The 20,208-nt window shown below is 39.3% G+C and overlaps 1 protein-coding gene across 2 annotated transcripts in view; it reads right to left on the reverse strand.

Moving 5' to 3' along the window:
- The window catches only part of LOC138750442 (microtubule-actin cross-linking factor 1-like), a 32,540-nt gene extending 13,691 nt beyond the window's left edge, over positions 1-18,849 (reverse strand). For both annotated transcript variants that reach the window (XM_069912486.1, XM_069912485.1), the window contains exons 1-5: positions 18,498-18,849; positions 7,902-8,111; positions 3,528-3,756; positions 2,997-3,313; positions 1,969-2,136 (exon numbers count right to left, since the gene is read on the reverse strand). In XM_069912486.1, the coding sequence (XP_069768587.1) occupies positions 1,969-2,136; positions 2,997-3,313; positions 3,528-3,756; positions 7,902-8,111; positions 18,498-18,695 (1,122 nt within the window). In that variant the 5' untranslated portion in view covers positions 18,696-18,849. The remainder of the gene's footprint in view (positions 1-1,968; positions 2,137-2,996; positions 3,314-3,527; positions 3,757-7,901; positions 8,112-18,497) is intronic.
- Between the last annotated feature and the right edge of the window lie 1,359 nt (positions 18,850-20,208).

Genomic DNA, 20,208 nt, shown 5'->3' on the forward strand with positions numbered 1-20,208 from the left:
TAATGGCCCACAGCTTTTCTCCATGACCATCAATCCCAGGCCATTATTGCAATAAATGGTCCGATTTTTCTCTGACTGCAAGACCAGAAATGCCCTCCACCTCAATAAAGCAAAACTTTCTGATTTGTCTTTCTGATGCAAATTCCAATTCCTCAAACATCAACTCCAGTCAACATGATGCCATTAGTTTCGTTAATGATAGAAAAGGATAGGTCTGGGACTCGGGTTGAGATTTTAAATTGGAGAAAGGCCAATTTGAGGAAATTAGAAAGGAATGAGAAGGTGTTGACCTGGAAAAGTATGTGCGGGGTGAGTGGAAGACCTACAAAGGTGAAATTTGGAGAGTACAGACTTTGCATGTTCCTGTCAAGATTAGCAGGCTTAGGAATCTGGTTTGGAAGAAGAGAGGTGTGCAGCAGGTATAGACATCACAGAGCAAATGAGGTGCTTGAAGAGTATAGAAAATGCAAGAAAAAACCTCAAGAAAAAAACCAGGAAGGCTATGTGGATGATAATGGGGTAAATTGGATGAGTAAGCTTGCAGGTGTTGTGGACACTAAAGAAGGTTTTCAAAGCTTGAAGAGGGATCAGGACCAGCTGGAAACATGGGCTGACAAATGGAATTTAATGCAGATGAGTGTGAGGTGTTGCATTTTGGAAGGACAAGCCAAGAAAGGACATACATGGTAACCAGTCGGGCAGTGAGGAGTACGATAGAACAGACGGATCTGGGAATACAGACACCTCATTCTCTGAAAATGGTGTCACATGTGGATAGGGTTGCAAAGAGAACTTTTGGCACATTGACCTTGATCAATCAAAGGATAAAGTATAATTTTCATTGGTGAGACACAATTTGGATTATTGTGTGCAGTTTGGATCACCTAACTGCAGGAAGGATGGCAATTGTGCAGAGATTGACTTGGATGTGGCCTGGACGTCAGGAGCAGAGTTGTAGGAAAAGGTTAAACAGGTTATGATTTTATTCCCTGGAGTGTAGAATGAGGGAAGAATTGAGAGAGAGATTTAAAATGATGTGGAGGACAGAGTAAATATAGGTAGGCTTGTTCCACTGAGAGCAAGTGAAATACAAACCAGAGGACATGGGATAAGGGTGAAGGGGATAAATTTAGGGGGAACATGAGGGAGAACGTCTTCACACAGAGTGAAGAGGTGGGAGAGTGGAACAAGCTGTCCGTTGAAGTGGTGACTGTGGGCTCAATTTTTAATTTGAAAAGAATTTGGACTGGTACATGGATGGGAGAGGTATGGAGGGCTATGGACTAGGTGCGTCAGAGGGCCTCGGCAGAAAAAGGGTTCGGAACAGACAAGAAGGGCCAAAGGGGCCTGTTTCTGTTCTGTAATATTGTAAGGTTCTATGGTTCGAATACTTCTTTGGAATAAATCAATCTCTGCCACTTTGCAAACAAATCTTACCTCCAAATGTGCTCCAAATCACCACTTTCCTCCCACCCCCCTTCACCTGTTCCTGAAACCCCCATCTATGGAGTTATCGTCTCTGCACCTGATGATCCCATTAATGATTTGCTGAGATTTTTTGCTCTGCTGTTATAATCTTGGAGGTCGTCCAAAATTCTGCCACCATTTCCTTAGTCACCAGGCCCCCATTAAACATGGATAAGGTCTGAGGAAACCCATACTGAAAATAGACACACAATGAGAGCAGAACTGTTTGGCTTCTTTGTTACAGTTTCCAATCTCGCCCCCACCATCTGGAAGCAAATTGGCTGTTGGATCTTCATCAGGCTCCCATTAAAACCTGATCAAGTTGGAATGAATGGAGCTCAACTTCCTATTTCAGGTGCCAAACTTACAACCTCCCATGTGGCCTTAACCACTGTTATTGGATGTGCACATTATCATTATTTCAAAGCATTCATCATTCTACTCGTAAATTAGAATAAGCAACATTACACAGTGATTTATGAAATAACAACTTTAATTTACCATGATATTTTCAAGTTCTTGCTGCAAGATTTCTGGATTAGGGATGGCCTCCAGCTGAACCATTCGTCTTTCTCTTTCTACTCTCTCTAGCCACAAACGCAGCTCATCTGCCTTCTCTTGCCATTGTTCAAATACCTTGGTGCTAAGACGGATTCCAAGTCCAATGCACTATAGAGTGAAAGAAATGAATGAGTATGTGGATTTTTAAAATGTACGATTTTGTGATGCGATCAAATATCGAGTGTCCAATCGATCCAAAATGGGTCAAGCGATACATTACTGGTCCATTACTTATGCCAACTATCATTTTTTTGTTCCCTGCATCAAGTTTTTTGAGGGTCACAGACAAAAAGGCAATGTTCACTCCTCACCAAAGGTGAAATGCCTGTTACCCTGCCGTACTGTTCCATTTTCTTGTTATGTCAATAAATCTTTTAATTAATATTTTGAGTTTGCTTTCAAAATAAACTGATGGTCAGGAATATATCAGAAGCATTGAAAACCTTCACAAATTTAGTGTGTCAGTGAAGATTAGACAGAAATTCTTTTGGGGCTGGGCTTGTTCCAGCCGAACACTCTGCATTTCTGTTATGCCATTCAAGCCTAACCCTTGGGTTTAGGACATACTGAGCCAGCGAGGTGACCTTTGTGGATTGGACACATTACACCGTGTTCAGTGACAAATGCACGTGGGAGGCCAGTCTGGAAAATCTTCACCAATTATGATCTGTTCGACATTTGATTTTATTAAAAGGAAATGAGTTCATGACTTATTTTCTGCAGTGGTCTCTGTCCAACTCGAGTGAGTTTGGCCACCAAGAGAGCTCCACAATACTGGAAAGATTTGATCATTGTTCCTGTTCTTCATGGGTATTATTAATCACAGCCGCAAACCTTTTCCAGAGCCACTCTTATAAGACTAAAACTTACACAAGTTGCTCAGTCTATCAAAATGCTCTCATGTTACTGATCTAAAGTAAAATTGGAGTTTAAATGCTATTAGTCAAAAAAAAGGAGATATGTCATACTTCTGATCGAAGTGCGTTGAAGCGAGCATCGGCGCTTTCAACCGTCTCCTCCACACGTTGGCTTATGGCATCAGGATCAATTGGGATCTTGTAGCTTTCAATTGCATTCCTGATTTCAAAGAGAAAGGCAGCATCGAAGAGACTTTTCCAAGATCGTCTGAGGTATCTTAGATCCCCTTTGAGAAACTGAAGATCATTGAAGAGGAATTTCTGCTTCTTAAGTTTGAATGTCAATGACGTGGAGTCAAATTCCTCAGCTTTTATTTTTCGTAGTTCCTTTTCTGAATGAATCATTAATGTTTCAAATTCATCATGATCTGTTTAAAGGAATATAATGGTGAAATAATCAAAATGATCAAATAATACCAGATTATATAGACTTTGACACATTGACAGGATCCTGTAATAATTACAAGTTGGGGTTATTCCAAACCACATGTAGCTTTCAGTTGTCTTACTTAGAATTCTTTTTAACTCTCAGTAAATAGTATTTTATAGTAATCTGGAAAATAAATGAATACTTTCCCTCACCTTTTCGGAACTTCTGCAGTTCTAGATGCAGATCCTCAATCACGTTTAATTGAGAATCTGCACTTGATAAAGCGGATTCGTACTCCTCCATCAAGACATTCAAGTTCTCCTGCAGTGCAACTTCCTCGTCTCGCAAAGGGTCCTGGACATTTTGTTCCAGGAAAGTCTGAGCTGCCTCTATGTCCAAAACCAACTCTTGCTCTTTCTGGGACAACTTTTGGCGATGTTCCTAGAAAAGAAACAATCCTAGGTTCATTTTTATTGCTCCAAGTTGTCTTGGGGGAGGTAAGGTTTCTATTTATTGCATTTGCAATTGAAATAAAATATTCAGGTTTCCCAATTTATTAAAAATCAGGGTACCAAAACACCCTTAAATACACACAGGAAACGTACTTCAAGTCCAGAAATCTAAATGGTTTTATGCTTTCGGAGGTTTAATCAACTACCTTGATCTACAATTCTTTGCTTGTGTGAAAGGATGAATCCTGCTGAGATGGAGTAGAATATATTCCATATTTAATTTGACTGACAAGAAAATAAATCCTCTCCTTCAGTATTTGTACACAGTCCCTTCCCTGTCAAACAGACTTACTTTTATTTAAACTTAAGCACATTAAACTTTTGTCATTTGAATGATCTCATCCTTAACTTTCAATTCAGGGATTTAATATTCTTTCATGATGTAAAAGAGAACACGTGAAATCTAACGAGAGGTGACTGTGATCTAGTCAGGAGAATGTGAACTAGTTTGTAACTGTGTAAGAATGCACCCTTCTCACTGAAGTAACTGTGGGGTGGATGTCTATGTATATGAGTGTGTCAACATTTTTAAGAGATGGTGGATCTTCTTGTCTTTTTTCTTCACTGGTATCACTGTTTCCTTCACGCCAGACTTGCACATCTTCGCCCAGTGGTTTGCTGTGCCGTAGGCTCCACATTCAGAACCGTATGCGGGGCAATCATTTTGGTCACGGAGGGGTGTTGTCCGCTGCCCTTCCTACAGGTCCTGGGGGTGGCACTTTTCTGATTGTATTTTTTATAGCATCAACCCTTCCTTCTCTTTGCTGTGGGTGGGTCTGCATTGATAGGGATTTCATTTGCGTCCTCGTGGCTTTGAAGACTCTGGCTGTGTCAGAGTCTTTGGCCAATTTCAAGCTATCCTTCCCTAGAAGAGACTTTTGCACTTCAGGATGGGCATATTAGTGGATCAGCTAATCTTTCCTCTATATCCTTCCATCTGCATTTTGCAGCATTAATTTTTGGTGTAGTAAGGAAGTTAGTAACAGTCTCATCAGTCTCTTACACAAAACCTTGAAATTCATTGCATTCAAGTCTAGGATTAGAGCTGAGTTCAAGGTGAGAAACAACCTTTGCAAATATCTGCTCTGGATCATTTTTCTCCACCCCGTAAGCTCTCAGCTATTAAATAAGTCACGGCCTGGCTCCCCTGTCCAGACATGTATAGAACTAACCTTCTCCTCGCTGTTGCATTTTTAAAATAGCTTTTCACTGCTAAATTGTACATCTGCTGAAACGTTTTCAACGATTCAACCATGTCTTCAGCCTCCCGTCCATCACTGGGTGAACTGCTGTTGCACCAGCTATTCATTTTCAGGTGTACTTTTTCTCTTCTTCCCCTTCAGATTTCAGTCACTTCCAATCAATTTTATAGTTTTATTCTTGTTCTCTTTACCGACCACTGCCAACATGTTCTGTCTCCGTGTTACCTGGGAGGATTCTTAAATAACTTAAAGATGCAAGATTCAAATAACAGAAGGGAGTTTACTTACTGATGCCTTCCACCATCTCAGGAAACTGTTCACACTCATACTCATGTATAGGTGCCCCCCAGTAGTGCACGACGGTTACCACAGTGAGAAGGGTGTATTCCTAGGAAGTTACAAAAGAGTTCACATGATCCTGACGAGATAACACACCCTTCTCACTGTCGTAAATGTCGTGCACCAATGTGGGGTGCATGTCTATGTGAGTATGAACATTTCCTGGCATGGTGGAAGGCATCAATAAGTAAAATCTCTTCTGCTATTTGAATCTTGCATCTCTAAGTTATTTAAGAAGCCTCTCACACAGAGACATAACAGTGACTTTATTGTATTTATCTTTACCATTTTGTTCAACATCCTTTGGACTTGACAAGACTTTATTCAAGTCGCCTTATTCCAAAACAAACCAGGCTGTCAAGCACACACAGGGCAATAATTTGCATACATGTTAAGCAATGCTTTACGAAAAGAAGATAACATCAATTGGTAAATGTTTAAAGATCATTGCTCTTTTTTAACGATGAAAATCTGACTTGAGCACTGCATATTAAGGAATGACAAACATGAAAATCTATCCCCATTTTAGTGAAAACATTCTGGGTAATTATCATTTTCACATTAGTGCTTCAAGATGCAGGTGTCCCTGCCAGGGCCCAAACTGAACGAACGGCAATATCTTTCCCAGTTAGAAGGGAGAGGAGTGTGGAGGGGAATCAGCAGGTAGTAATGTTCCTACGGACCTAATGCACGTCCCTCTCCATGTCAGAAGGCTCCTCTTTGGACATATTCTTGGAGTCGAGTAGATGTCGTTCACTCCGTTGATAGAATACAGGACTACCTCAGTGGAGAGAATGAATGGAGGGCTAATCAAGCCAACTGCTTTGCTCTGCTGTTGAGGTCCTTGGGCCCTTTGGGAATTGTGCTTATCCAGTCAAGTGCGGAGCAAAGGTTCGCCACCTACTGCTTGACAGGTAGCCTCTGATCTGTTTTAGTTATCACAGTACTCAAAGTGGCTGGTCCATGTTAGGACCACAGTGAGAAGGAGACCTGGAGTCATGTGACAAAACCCAATTGAAGTACCATTATGCAGGTTATTGGTGAACAATGCCACTTTATGTCACAGTGTGTGCGACACACTTTCCATCAGGCAGCTGATTAAATAAAGTATGGCTTTGTCCTGCTTTTGGTAGATGGACCAGATACCTGAAGAATTTGCCACTTTGTCAGAAGGATGTCAGTGGATCAACTGTGACAAGAGGTGCAAAAAAATCTAGACTGAACTTCTCCATTACTTCGAATGTGATGGAGTCTGGTCCTATTTGTCTGCTGCACTTGGTGTTCCTAAGTAAATCAAATAGGGTGAAAGTGATTTCTGTGATGGTGTCGGAAGAACCTGATGGAACATGCTAGAAAGTGTCTTAACCCCAACATTGTTATTCAGAAGCTGAGGCCTACCACCACTGAGAATGAGGAGACCCTTGGTCCCTCTTTTCCTGTTTACTGTTCATGACCCAGCCGGAAGGACGACAGAGCTCAAATTTCATCAGCGGTTAATTCTGTCTTTGGAATGTTATTTTTTTTTCTGCATTGCCTGCCCACTGTCCAGTGTTGTAAGATTATCAGTCTGGCACCTCATGTGCATCTGCATTCCCTATTAAACCATGGTGATGACTTGTCTTGGTTGTAATGGGAGAACTAACGATGGTAAGTAACACTTTCCTGCTGCAAATGTTAAAGGCCCATCGTACCTTTTGGCCACTGTGATTCCAGCTGTCAATTTATTCTGAATCTATCCCATTTAGCACAATGGTGCTACCACACATCAGAATTGAGGGAGCCCCTGGAGAAACATGGGATGAGTCTTTCTGCTCCTGCTGTCACCAACAGTTGCCTCAACAACAGGAAAATTGTGGTAGTGAGGGGGTGTAGCCTTACTCACTCTCTTTTCCAAACCAATCCCTAGATCTGCACAAGGATCTGGCCTGGTTGAGTGGACGAACAGTGACGTTGCTACGCCAGAATTCATTCCGGTGGTGTATGCTTCCTCAACCCTTTTTGGTTGTGAATAGCTTGCATGGCCCATTCAATGGGTTATAAAGAGTTAATCACATGAGTGGGTGCTGGAGTTATCAAAATAGGGGAGGAGGTTCTTCCCTTTACAACATCAAGATCCACATTATCTGAGAATACAGCATTACTGAGGTGAAGAGTTTTTGTTAAGAAGCTGCCATGGTGAGATTGTTAGTGAAGGGCCTCTGTGACCATCGTCAATCACTGCCCCTTCACTAGTAAGATAATCATATTCCCGTCATCTCTCATCACTTGCGTGACTGGGCCAGAGCAAAGAACAGAAAATATGACTGAGTTAGAAAGAGGATCTGCTAGATCTTTGAATAGGATTGGGAGAAGATCGTCAAAATTCAATTCAACCTCATTTGGAAATTGTGTTAGTCATTATTTAAGTGAAATTTAGTCAGTCGCCTTTCATCAAATCTGTACTGATCAGAGGTTCTGATGAAAAGTCCAATCCAAAATATTTTTACAATTATTCGAATATACACTTATCCAAAACACCTGGAAGTGTTCATACCTTCAGGCCTTGCTGGTGGTCATTCAGTCTTTCGCCCATCTCAGCAAATGACCCCATCGCATCGTCCTCTTCCTCCATCTGGAAACCATCACCTAATGCGTAGAATTCGTCTTCGGTGATATGAACTCCATAGTGACCCTCGACTGCCAACCATTTCAGAAGATCACCTACTGTCTTCTTATGTTTTTGTAGGTGATCTTCTGTTGTTTCCTACAAATTGCAAAATCCTGTTAGTTTGAAGACGTGTTGTACTTTCCTGGCAGCAATTCCATATTCCCTCATCTATTTGCAAACCCTTGGGATTGAGGAGGATGTGAAACCACTTGAGTGGAAGATGCCTGTTTATAAACAGTGGCCATTCCACACCATTTCATCGGAATATGCACATGGGCAACACGTGGTCTTGCCCAGTCTTCGATCAATACGAAAAGGATGGTACTAAAGACCAGCCTTCTATACACACACACGGGCATCGACGGAATTCCGCTTCATCATTTCCCTGCTCATGTCTCCCTAACACTGCCTTCATTTCTCGGGCCCCTTCGTCTAATCCCTCCCCTTTCATTTCAAAGGCCTTCTCTGCGTCTAAAGCAACTGCTACTGTTGGCGCTTTACTCCCTTCTACTGCATGAATTAAGTTAATAAATTTACAAATATTGTCTGTTGTGCGTCTTTTTTAATAAATCCAGTTTGGTCTAGATTTACCATTTTAGGTACATATTCTGCTAATCTGTTTGCTAATAGTTTAGCTATTATCTTATAATCTGTGTTAAGTAATGATATTGGTCTATATGATGCTGGTGCGAGTGGATCTTTCCCTGCCTTTGGTATTACTGTAATTATTGCTGTTTTACATGAATCTGGTAAGCTTTGTGTTTTGTCAATCTGGTTGATTACTTCCAGGAGGGGAGGAATTAATAAATCTTTAAATGTTTTATAGAATTCTATTGGGAATTCATCCTCTCCTGGTGTTTTATTATTTGGTAGTTTTTTTTTATTATCTCTTGTATTTCTACTATTTCAAATGGTTCTGTTAATTTATTTTATTCCTCTATTTGTGATTTTGGTAGTTCAATTTTAGTTAAAAATTCATCTATTTTGCCTTCTTTCCCTTCGTTTTTAGTTTGGTATAATTGTTCATAGAATTCTCTAAAGTTTTCATTGATCTCTGTTGGATTATATGTGATTTGTTTGTCTTTTTTCCTTGATGCCAATACAATTTTCTTAGCTTGTTCTGTCTTAAGCTGCTATGCTAGGATTTTGTGCGTTTTTTCCCTTAGTTCATAATATTTCTGTTTTGTCTTCATTATGTTCTTCTCCACCTTATATGTTTGTAGTGTTTCATATTTTATTTTTTGATCTGCCAATTCTCTTCTTTTAGTTGTATCTTCCTTCATTGCTAATTCTTTTTCTATATATACTATTTCCCTTTCCAACTGCTCTGTTTCCTGATTATAGTCCTTCTTCATCTTGGTTACATAACTTAATATTTGCCCTCTAAAGAACGCTTTCATTGCATCCCATAGTATAAACTTATCTTTCACTGATTCCGTATTTATTTCAAAGTACATTTTAATTTGTCTTTCAATGAATTCTCTAAAATCCTGCCTTTTAAGTAGCATGGAGTTTAATTTCCATCTATACATTCTTGGAGGGATGTCCTCTAACTCTGTTGTCAATATCAAGGGTGAATGGTCCGATAATATTCTAGCTTTATATTCTGTTTTTCTTACTCTATCTTGCTTACGAGCTGATAACAGAAATAGGTCTATTCTTGAGTATGTTTTATGTCTACCCGAATAATATGAATATTCCTTTTCCTTTGGGTGTTGTATCCTCCATATATCCAAAAGTTGCATTTCTTGCATCGATTTAATTATAAATTTGGTTACTTTGTTCTTTCTGTTAATTTTTTTCCCAGTTTTATCCATATTTGAATCCACATTAAGGTTGAAATCCCCTCCTATTAATATGTTCCCTTGCGTATGTGCTATCTTCAAAAAAATATCTTGCATAAACTTTTGATCTTCTTCGTTAGGGGAATATACATTGAGTAGATTCCAAAACTCCAAATATATCTGACATTTTATCATTACATATCTCCCTGCTGGATCTATTATTTCCTCTTCTATTTTAATTGGTACATTTTTACTGATTAATATAGCTACTCCTCTTGCTTTTGAATTGTACGACGTTGCTGTTACATGTCCTACCCAATCTCTCTTTAATTTCTTGTGCTCCAATTCAGTTAAATGTGTTTCTTGCACAAATGTTATATCAATTTTTTCTTTTTTCAGTAAATTTAGCAGTTTCTTCCTTTTGATTTGGTTATGTATTCCGTTAATATTTAAAGTCATATAGTTCAACATAGCCATTTCATACTTTGTTTACCTTCCCTTTCCGTTTCTCCATCATCACCTTTCCTTCTTATCCATTTCTGTTTTCTTGTTTTGAACACTTTATAAGACAACATTTCTTAAACATCAAACATTTTCCTTATTCTCCTATTTAAAACTTCTTTAACCCCATTCTCCCCTCCCCCTCCTGAGTTGCCCTTTATCTCTTGTTGGGCAAACACATCTCCCCTCTCCATTTGGATTTGCGAATTCACTCGCAAATGTCAACTGATTTTGCAGTGACCATAACTCATCCCCACCCAGCCCCCCACCGGAAAAGATTTCAATTTTTATATGTAACAAAGGTCACTCTTTTAATTCCCTCCTTATTCCCTCTATTCCCTTTCATTCCCTTATTAATTCTTATCTATACTCTATATATTTTCCTCTAAATACGTATACATTCATGTATACACACACATACATACACATCTACATATATATATATATATATTAAATATATATTAATATATATATATATATATAAAATATATATATATTATATATATATATAATATATACATACATATACCCATATACACACATACATATAGTTCGTGGTCATTTTTACTCTCATTACATGTCTTCATCTCTCTGCTTGTTTTGTAGTTGTTCTGCAAATTTTCGTGCTTCCTCTGGATCCGAGAATAGTCTGTTTTATTGCCCTGGAATAACTATTTTAAGTACCGCTGGGTACTTTAACATAAATTTATATCCTTTTTTCCATAAGATCGTTTTTGCTGTATTGAACTCCTTCCTCTTCTTCAGGAGATCAAAACTTATGTCTGGATAGAAAAAAAATTTTTGACCTTTGTATTCCAGTGGCTTTTTGTCTTCTCTTATTTTCTTCATTGCTTTCTCCAATATATTTTCTCTTGTTGTATATCTTAAAAATTTTACTAAAATGGATCTTGGTTTTTGCTGCGGTTGTGGTTTCGGGGCTAATGTTCTATGTGCCCTCTCTATTTCCATTTCTTCCTGTAATTCTGGTCTTCCTAGGACCCTGGGGATCCAATCTTTTATAAATTCTCTCATATTCTTGCCTTCTTCATCTTCCTTAAGGCCCACTATCTTTATATTATTTCTTCTAATGTAGTTTTCCATTATATCTGTCTTCTGAGCTTACAGCTCATGTGCCTCTTTAACTTTATTAGATTCTTCTAATTTCTCTTTTGTCCTCTACTTCCATTTCTACGATTATTTCTCGTTCTTCCACATTTTCCACTCTTTTTCCTATCTCTGATATGACCATTTCTATTTTATTCATTTTTTCTTCTGCATTCTTAATTCTTCTTTTTATCTCATTAAATTCTTGTAATTGCCATTCTTTCACTGATTCCATATATTCTTTGAAAAAAGATACATCCATTGTCTTGCCTTTCTCTTCTTCTTCCACTTGTTTCTGTTCTTCTTCTTCTTCTTCCTCTGGATTGACCATCTGTTGTTTCCTTCTTTTCTTTTTACCTTCTTCTTTCTTGTTGTCGTTATTGTCTCTGTTCTGCACCAGCTGCTGTGCTGCAGGTGTCTCTCTCAGCTGTGGAGATCGACTCCGCAGCTGTTTCCCCCTCCCGTCAGTGTGTTTTTTTTCTTGCGCGGTTGCGCACTTTTACTCGGCTCTGCGAGCCATTTTTGTAGTCCCGAGCCCGGGACTTCCACTGACCTGAGGGAGCGGGCTTCTCTCTCCGCGGCGGGCCTCCTCGGACAGGTAAGGCCTTCACCTTCTTCTTCCGACGTTCTTTCTTCTTCTCTTCTTCCCGTTGTTTTCGACTTTTCTCTCTTCGCTGCCATTTTCTTCTCACCTTTATTTTTACTTTGTTTTAAATTTTAATCTTGTACCTTTGTGTTTTGTGCGTTTTTTTTTAACTTTTCCGGAGAGGGCTGGAATTCCCTGACCGGCCACTACTCCATCACGTGACTCCCCCAACTGGATCATCTTCAGCTGTCATCATTTTCTTAGTCACAGACCTAGTTACCGCACATGCAGGATATATCTCACCATCCTCTCTAACCACATCCTTACTAGGCCAATTTGTCAATCTTAAAACTGACCCAACTTTATTCTCTGACAAATCATTCCCCAGCAAAAACGAGACACCTTGCATGGGTAACTCCTACTACAACAGTTCCTTTGACTAATTCTGAATTTAGCACAACCTTGTGAAGCAATATTGACCCTACCTCATCTCCAACACCTTTAATCAAAGTTGTCTCCTCTGTGTCTGTCCTTTGATCCACAGTTAAAACGGTTTCTAACAACAATGACTGAGCAGCCTCAGTATCTCTAAGAATGTTAACTGGAACCTGTGGTTCTCCCTCCTTTATTGAGACAAAGCCCTCTGACACAAAAGGCTTGGAAACATCCATGACCTACTGATCAGGTTATGCACCTCTGCTCTCCTTAAATTCCACTGTTTCTGTATACATGGTTCTGGTTAAACCTGTTTTTACCTTTTCTGTTTCAAGACTAGACAGTCACACGACCAGCTTTCTTACACAAATGGCATATAAATACAGAAGTTCTGTCCTTTCCTACCTTTCCTTCATCTTTTTTCTGAACATTTTCTCCAGACTTTATTTCAGCCCTACTATCCTGCTCCATCCTAACCTTATGAACAGGTTTATTAATCTGGTCCACATGAGCTCTCTGAAAATGCCTATTATTCTGGAATGTCCTTTTGTGAGTCTTCCTCAACAAATTTTCCTTCACATGTAATATTTCACTATTATAATCCTCTACGTTTGTACTTTTCTCATCCAATGTTTAACTTCAACAATTTTCAATGCCTCAGAAATAGCCATCATTTCCTATTTTCTCACCTTCTGCAGTTCTGCAGGTGATGGTTGTAACAAAAATGTATCAACATCCATTGCTGCAGTTTTTCCAGACACAAGCTTTCAGTTAGCTTGTAAAAATAGCCTGCAAAAACATCCCAATCAACTAATAAATCATGAAACTGCAATGTTCAAATCCTAAAGGATGAGCCCCCATAAAATGTTACGGAGTCCAGATGACCCCAAAAACCAGTAGCAATAGATATGCACGACAACACAGGGTTATTTAAACAAAAGTAGTTTAGAATTTTATTTGAACATGAAAACAGAATTGAACTTTAACTTATTACTTAACCCTCCTAACCCACTTAATCCGCCCTCAAATACTAAGTGCAGGTGAGTGTAATGTGTATTGAAGATTAGAAAAGTTCTTTGGATCACAGTCCAATCTCACTGGTTGCAGGCAATTCTTGCAACAGTGCTCATACATTAGCATTAACAAAGTTCACCAAGCTTTGGTGTTTAGCAGACAAATGGTTACCACTCAGAAGGGCTCTTGCTGGTTTTCAGAGAGAGAGATTTCATTTCCAGAGCATCTGCAACTGATTTCTTCTTAATTAGTCTTTCTGACAGAACTTGCCCCCTTCAGGGGTCTCCAGATGATCCTTTTTCTTTCAGGTCATCTTTCAGACCACCAGTCTTCTCCTTTGACCAGGCAGCCTTCCAAAGTTTGGCAGCTTGTCCCTCTGGAACAGATTTCTCTGACTCCTTCTCTCTCACTCCCTCCCTCTCTGAGAGCAAAGCTGTTCTAACTCTGCCTGCTAACGCCACATGCTCTCCTAGGCAAGCTGTATGTGGATACTTTGTGGCTCCTTTGCAAAAAGCAGGATGCAATAATCCTGCTAAAATTCTGGCTTTTCAAATGTGTGTGTGTGGAAGCTGCTCGAGTAATTCATTCCAAGCTACCTCTAAAACTCTTGTCACACTGCACATTCAGAGATCTGAGAAGAACCCTTGGCCGAGCCAACTTTGCTTGAAAGTAAACAACAATCACTAGCGATCTGTGGTCGTCTCAGCCTTCCTTAAGATAGGTTGCAGACACCACCTTATCAATTAGTGCATTGGATCAGGTAGTGCCAGAAATACACAGAGAAGCCGCTGTGTGGAGATTTCACAGAAATACAGTTTAGAAGCAGGAAAGGATCAGATGTTATTGAACAACAATGAAAGGAACTATTAGCATGTGGTCTACAAAGTAACCTTCTTTTTGTATACTTTATTTAAAATCAAATTCAAAATCCACAATAAAATACATCATATTAACATACAAAAATTTCCCCCATATATACCCCCCTCCCACCCCCTCTCTTAGCTCCCTCCCATCCTCTACAACCTCAAACTAAAGAAACAAACCATCATAGTCGGGTTTGATGTCACCAATCAACCATGACATATTTAGACCCATACATTTCACAGAGGAACCCGCACATTAACAAAAATGGTAGACGGATGGCGTAAATTGTAAGTTATCTTTTCCAATGGAATACATGATTGCAAGTCCATGTGCCATCTCTGAATACTTAATTCAATTTAATCTTTCCAGGTTATAGCTTTACATTTTCTCGCTACTGCCTATTCCAACTGAATAAATGCAATTTGAAATGTATCCAATTTCATTTCCAAACTCCATTTTACATCATATGTCCCAATAAAAATTCCATAATTCCATTCAGAAAGGGTTTCACCTGATCACCTAACCATGCTGAATGTAAAAAAGACCCTATCTATTCCCCACATTGAAAACACATATCCAAAGAGATAAATCTATACCTCTTCAACTTCTCAGGTGTTAAGTAAAGTTGATGAATAAAATTATAATGAACGAATCTTTATATAACGTTTACTGGCTTAGTCACACTGTCCTCACATAATGTCATCCAATCATCCTGAGAAATTAAAACCGACAGATCCTTCTTCCTTTTGCTTCTCACTTTATAAATATCCGACTTAGGCATCTTATTTTGTAATAAAGCATACATTTGTGTAATCAATCCCCTTTCCCCTCCTTCAATAATTGAACATTCAAATCTCATCCTTCTAGGTAATCTCAAACTGTGTCCAAAATTATCTAGTAACAAAGTTGGTAACTAAGCATGGACCTGATCCATATTTTTCATTCCATCATTGATATGAAACAAAATTTCCAGCTTCATAACAATCTTCGGCCAAGATAATACCTTTCTTTTCCCAAATATTCAGGAATACGTGATTTATTTTTATACAAAGCTTATTTTAATACAAAGGGTTTTAGCCAAAATTTTGCCCTCAGCACCAATAGCAACGTTGGTCCGATACCATATTTCCATGAAATGTTTTAACACCGGTAAAGGATAATTTTGGAAAAGTTGAGCATTCCATTTATAAATAAACTGTATCATTCTTTGTTCATGAAGCTGAGCCATTTGGATTTTAGCCCAACGTAAAGATTGTTGTGATCCAACCATTCTATTAATAAACTTGAATTGTGCCGCTTCATAATAATCCTGAAAATGTGGTAATTATAAAACTCCAAGTCAATTTTTGTATAGATACTCTTGCCAATTTACCTTTTCATAATAAAGATCTTCCCAGCACATGGAAATCCTTAAAACCTTTTAGGAATCCCACATGTAATTGATTGACAAAAATACTGAATACGGGGGAAAACATTCATTTTAAAACACTGTCGTGATGGACACAACCAAGAAAGACTCAGCCACCACATTGAAAGCCATTAATGACGTTTTTATTCAAATTCAGCCCGCGCCCGCTTAAGGGCAGCCTAAGCTCAGTCACCTCGTGCATTGTGATATCAGAATCGCTGCCCCAGGCGTGCGCTGGGCAGGTGACTTGAGGCAGGGAGAAAACCTTGACAGCGCCATCTTCCCATGGCTGCTCCGCCATGTGGCGTTATACACCATGGGAGACTGCGCCGCCACATCGCCCTATTAAAGTTATCAGTAAATCTTTCCACCTATTTAAATCTAATTTAATTTTATGCTATAATAGTCTATAATTCAACTCATATAAATGATTAAAATTATCATCTACATTTATCCCAAAATACTTAATTTTATCCAACCGCTTAAATGTAACAATATCTGCAGTTTGCATAATCCATTCTTGTCAAAGGCATCATTTCACTCTTATCCCAATTAACCTTATATCCTGATAATGCACCACACTGTTCCAAACTTGCATGTAACCTTCCTAACAACTGCGTAGGATTTGTTAAATATATCAAAGCATCATCGGCAAATAAATTCATTTTATACTCTTCCTCATTTGCCTTAATATCTTTAATATCACCATCTTGTCTAATCATTCGCGCTAACGGTTCAATAACCAAAGCAAATAAAGCCGGTGACAAAGGACACCCTGTCAAGTTGATCTAGATAATATAAAGGAAGAAGATACTTGTCCATTTGTCACCACTCTAGCCAATGGATTTTTATATAAGGCCTTCACCCAACCAATAAAGAGTGGCCCAAATTTAAATTTTTCCAATACCTTAAACAAAAATCCCCATTTTACTCTGTCTGCAAGGTAACCTTGATTAGAGAGAGGCATTAGATTAGATGTATTTTTTAGATTTAATTTTTCAAGTTGTTTTCTTTTTCTTTTTATTCTTTTGTTTTGTACAATTTATTTCAATAAATGGGTTCACCATATAGATTATTTCTTATTACATTACAACTCCGATTATCTGAAAGGGCTGTGACCAACCGGCTGCTGCCGAGAGGCCGCTCTCCTGGACGACGGCAGGACAAGGGATTCTTCCAACCACTTGCTGGGAGTGAGTGGTGTGCAGTTTGATGGGAGAATTGGAGAGAAAAGTCAATAGGGGAAGGTAAAGAAGGAATAGAAAAAGAGAGGGGAGGGAGTTACCTGAAACGAGAACAATCGATGTTCTAATTTCACGTGCAATAATTTTTTTTTCAACCTGAGAGGTTAGTTTGTCTCTGAAAAATATTTCAGATAAATGCAGATTCCTGATTTGTTTTGGATATCTTCATTTATTTGAATTTTTGTAAACTTTTGGATAAATGAGGATTTCAGCGAATCTGATTTTGGATGATTGGAGTTGGAGTGTAATTGTTTTGGAGGTTAACAAGTCATCCTGAATGTAGTTTCATTAACTTTGTTTTCTTCGCGTGTCCTTACTCGTAATGGAATGAATTGTCACGTGGTTTTCAGATTTCTGTATGTATGCTTATATGTTAAACTCAATAAAAACATTTTACCAAGAACAAACATGTGGTCTTGCAGGTAAAAGTCACAGTTAAAACTTAATGACTATTTTCAAATCCACTGCAAAGCATTATCTTCATCATGTGAACCATGGCAGTGAACAGAACAAAAGTATCTGGAAAAAGCAAGGCAAAACACCTTTCAGGATTGGCCCAATGAATATTGGTTCAAGGGTTGCTGAAGGCATTGCAACTGAACACATGGCACAGGGTCAATCCCCAGAGACATTCAGATTTCACACCTATACACTCAAGGCTGAGGTTTCTGACTTGAATTTGATGAAAGGCAAACCACAGATTCTTGGTGCATCTTTACGAAGAACACTTGTTTTGATTTCAGCCAGAAAACCAGGACTCCAGTCTTTCATCAGTCTTTCTTCCAGGGCAGAAACCAAAGGAAAGGGCACATTCTTCTGGGGGTCCTTGGTTAATATTTACTCTTAAATCACCATGGCAGAAACACAGAACATAGAACACTGCAGCATAGTACAGGCCCTTCAGCCCTTGATGTTGTGCCAACCCATATATTCCTTCCTAAAAAAAGCACTAAACTCTCCCTACTCCAAAACAATAAAGAGAATTTAATTCCTGCCTTTGACAGCCAATTGTTCCCAGAAGAAATATTAAAAATAATTATACTTCAAATGTAACAACAGAAAATGTTGGAAATAGTCAGCAGGTTGGTCACCTCCTGACTTGCTGGGAGTTTCCAGCCTTTTCTGTTCTTATTGAAATATCCAGTAATTCCAGTTTTATCATTTACACTTTAAACCTTGGGGATCCTTTGTGCTGTGAAAGGAAAGAGAATGTTTTTCATTTTAATTTACAAAAATAAGACTATCTGGACCCATTTATTAAGTAGGAATGTATAAATTCCAAGTAGGATTCACTTGTTGATGACCTTGTTTAAGTTTCAGAATAAATGAAGCACCCAATCTGTAGATGCTTTGGAAAAAGATAAGACAAAGCATAACTGATTTACCAACACTGAATTGGAGATAATTAGCTGCGAAACAACAAGCTCTCCTTATAGGATGAGTGTCTGATGTTTACGTGAGTAATGAACCTTGTGCACACAGTACAACTTATGTTCATTTCGACATTGCCTCATAGAAGGTTTCACACGTGACCGAGAGTACCTGCTGCGTGTTTTCTTCCCTGCGGTCGACATTGAAGTCTGACGATTCCTCCGCAGCAACTCGGGAATGAAACCACCTGCCTCTGATCTTCTTGCAGCAGTTGCACGTCATTCTTTTCCGAGGAGTGAGGGATCTCCTACTCTGCTCCTCTTCCCCAGCCACTCGTGCCACTCGTAGACAGCACAAGGCATTGCCCATTCTCCTGCAAGTCACACGCGAGGTGTTTCCAGTGACGTGTGATGTAGTAATTCAAATACGTCACCACCGTGAGCCTCACTTGGCCAAAAAGCCCTGGTATTCGGCAAAGACTGTGCCACGCGCTCGCACCACGTTCAACCCTCACAATGAACACGACTGCAGTCTCAGCATTTGGGTTTGCTGGCTGTGTGATGTCATCAATGGGTTTATTGTTGCACAATAATACAGAAAGACAAGTGAAACCATGGCAATCTCCCAATATTTACTCTCTCGCTATGATGTCACAATGAGACCCCAACCCCCCCCACATTCTCGGAATGAATGTACTCAAGGGGCAGTTTATATTTGAGGGTCTCCCGCCAACCATTGTTGTCGGGGCAGCCAGGTGGACTCCTCTTGTCATTGCCCCTCCCTCCCAGGTAGTCTGCACCCACCTGGATCGGGTGCCAGGGGGCTATAAGGAGATCGGGGAAGTGATTGATACCCTCCTCTATGAGGGGGTGTGATAAGACAGCCCAATCTGGCCTGTCTGTAAGAAAAATGGCACGTGGTGTATGATACTGTAAATTGGACAAATTCACTCCCCACCCCCCCACCCCCACCCCCCCCCCACTCACTCTTGCTGCGGTCGTTTTCGATGTGGTTAAATTGGTGGAGGATATCACGGGCAGGGGCGACAAACTCTGGTATGCCGTGGTCAACATCGACAATGTGTTCTTCTCTAACCCATTAAGCCCCAACTCCCAGGACAATAGTGGAATCCTACACAGGTGTTCTGTGGGCACTGCCCTTCGGGCAGGTTGACCAGGACAGCAGCATTCAGGGGCTGAAATACCTCTCTTCCATTTATGGAACACCAGAGGATTGCACTGGCTTCTTGCTGGGAAGATCACATTCGGAGAGTACAGTTTTGGGTTGGACGTGAAGATTGTCAGAAATAAAACTTCTCACACATGAGTCTCTTTAAAACTGATGACACGACAAGCTTTATTTACAAGTCTGCAGAGTTGGACTTAACTGGCTTCTCACCAGTTAAGCCCCGATACATACAGTGCATTGATTTTTATACCTTTATTATTTGCCCTTCCCCTTCTTATTAATACTGTTTTAATTGGTTAGTATTACAAAAACATTCTAAGTATAACTGCATTATTAATTATCACGTTCGTTACGTACGCTGTGAACTCTACATTCACTGAATTCTGTTTCTCACACTTCTTATCAATCCTTTGTCTCCTGCATGTCTCTCACTATGACCATGAAAAGATAGGTTTAAAAAAACATATTCAGCAGCTCCTTTTGTCCTTGACTGCTAGTAAACTCTCTGTCCGTTCTGGCTTCCCTGTTTATGATTAATCATCACATTTTAACTTAAGTCTTTTTAACCTAAATTCTCTATATCACAATCCACCCCTTTCTCTCTTTAAAATGTGTTGAATATATGTTTAGATATTAATGGGGATTTTAAGCTAGGGAAGAGAAATGTTTTATGATACATTAATCTCACGCTGAA

The sequence above is a fragment of the Narcine bancroftii genome, unplaced genomic scaffold (assembly GCF_036971445.1).
Source record: "Narcine bancroftii isolate sNarBan1 unplaced genomic scaffold, sNarBan1.hap1 Scaffold_149, whole genome shotgun sequence".
NCBI classification, from domain to species: domain Eukaryota; kingdom Metazoa; phylum Chordata; class Chondrichthyes; order Torpediniformes; family Narcinidae; genus Narcine; species Narcine bancroftii.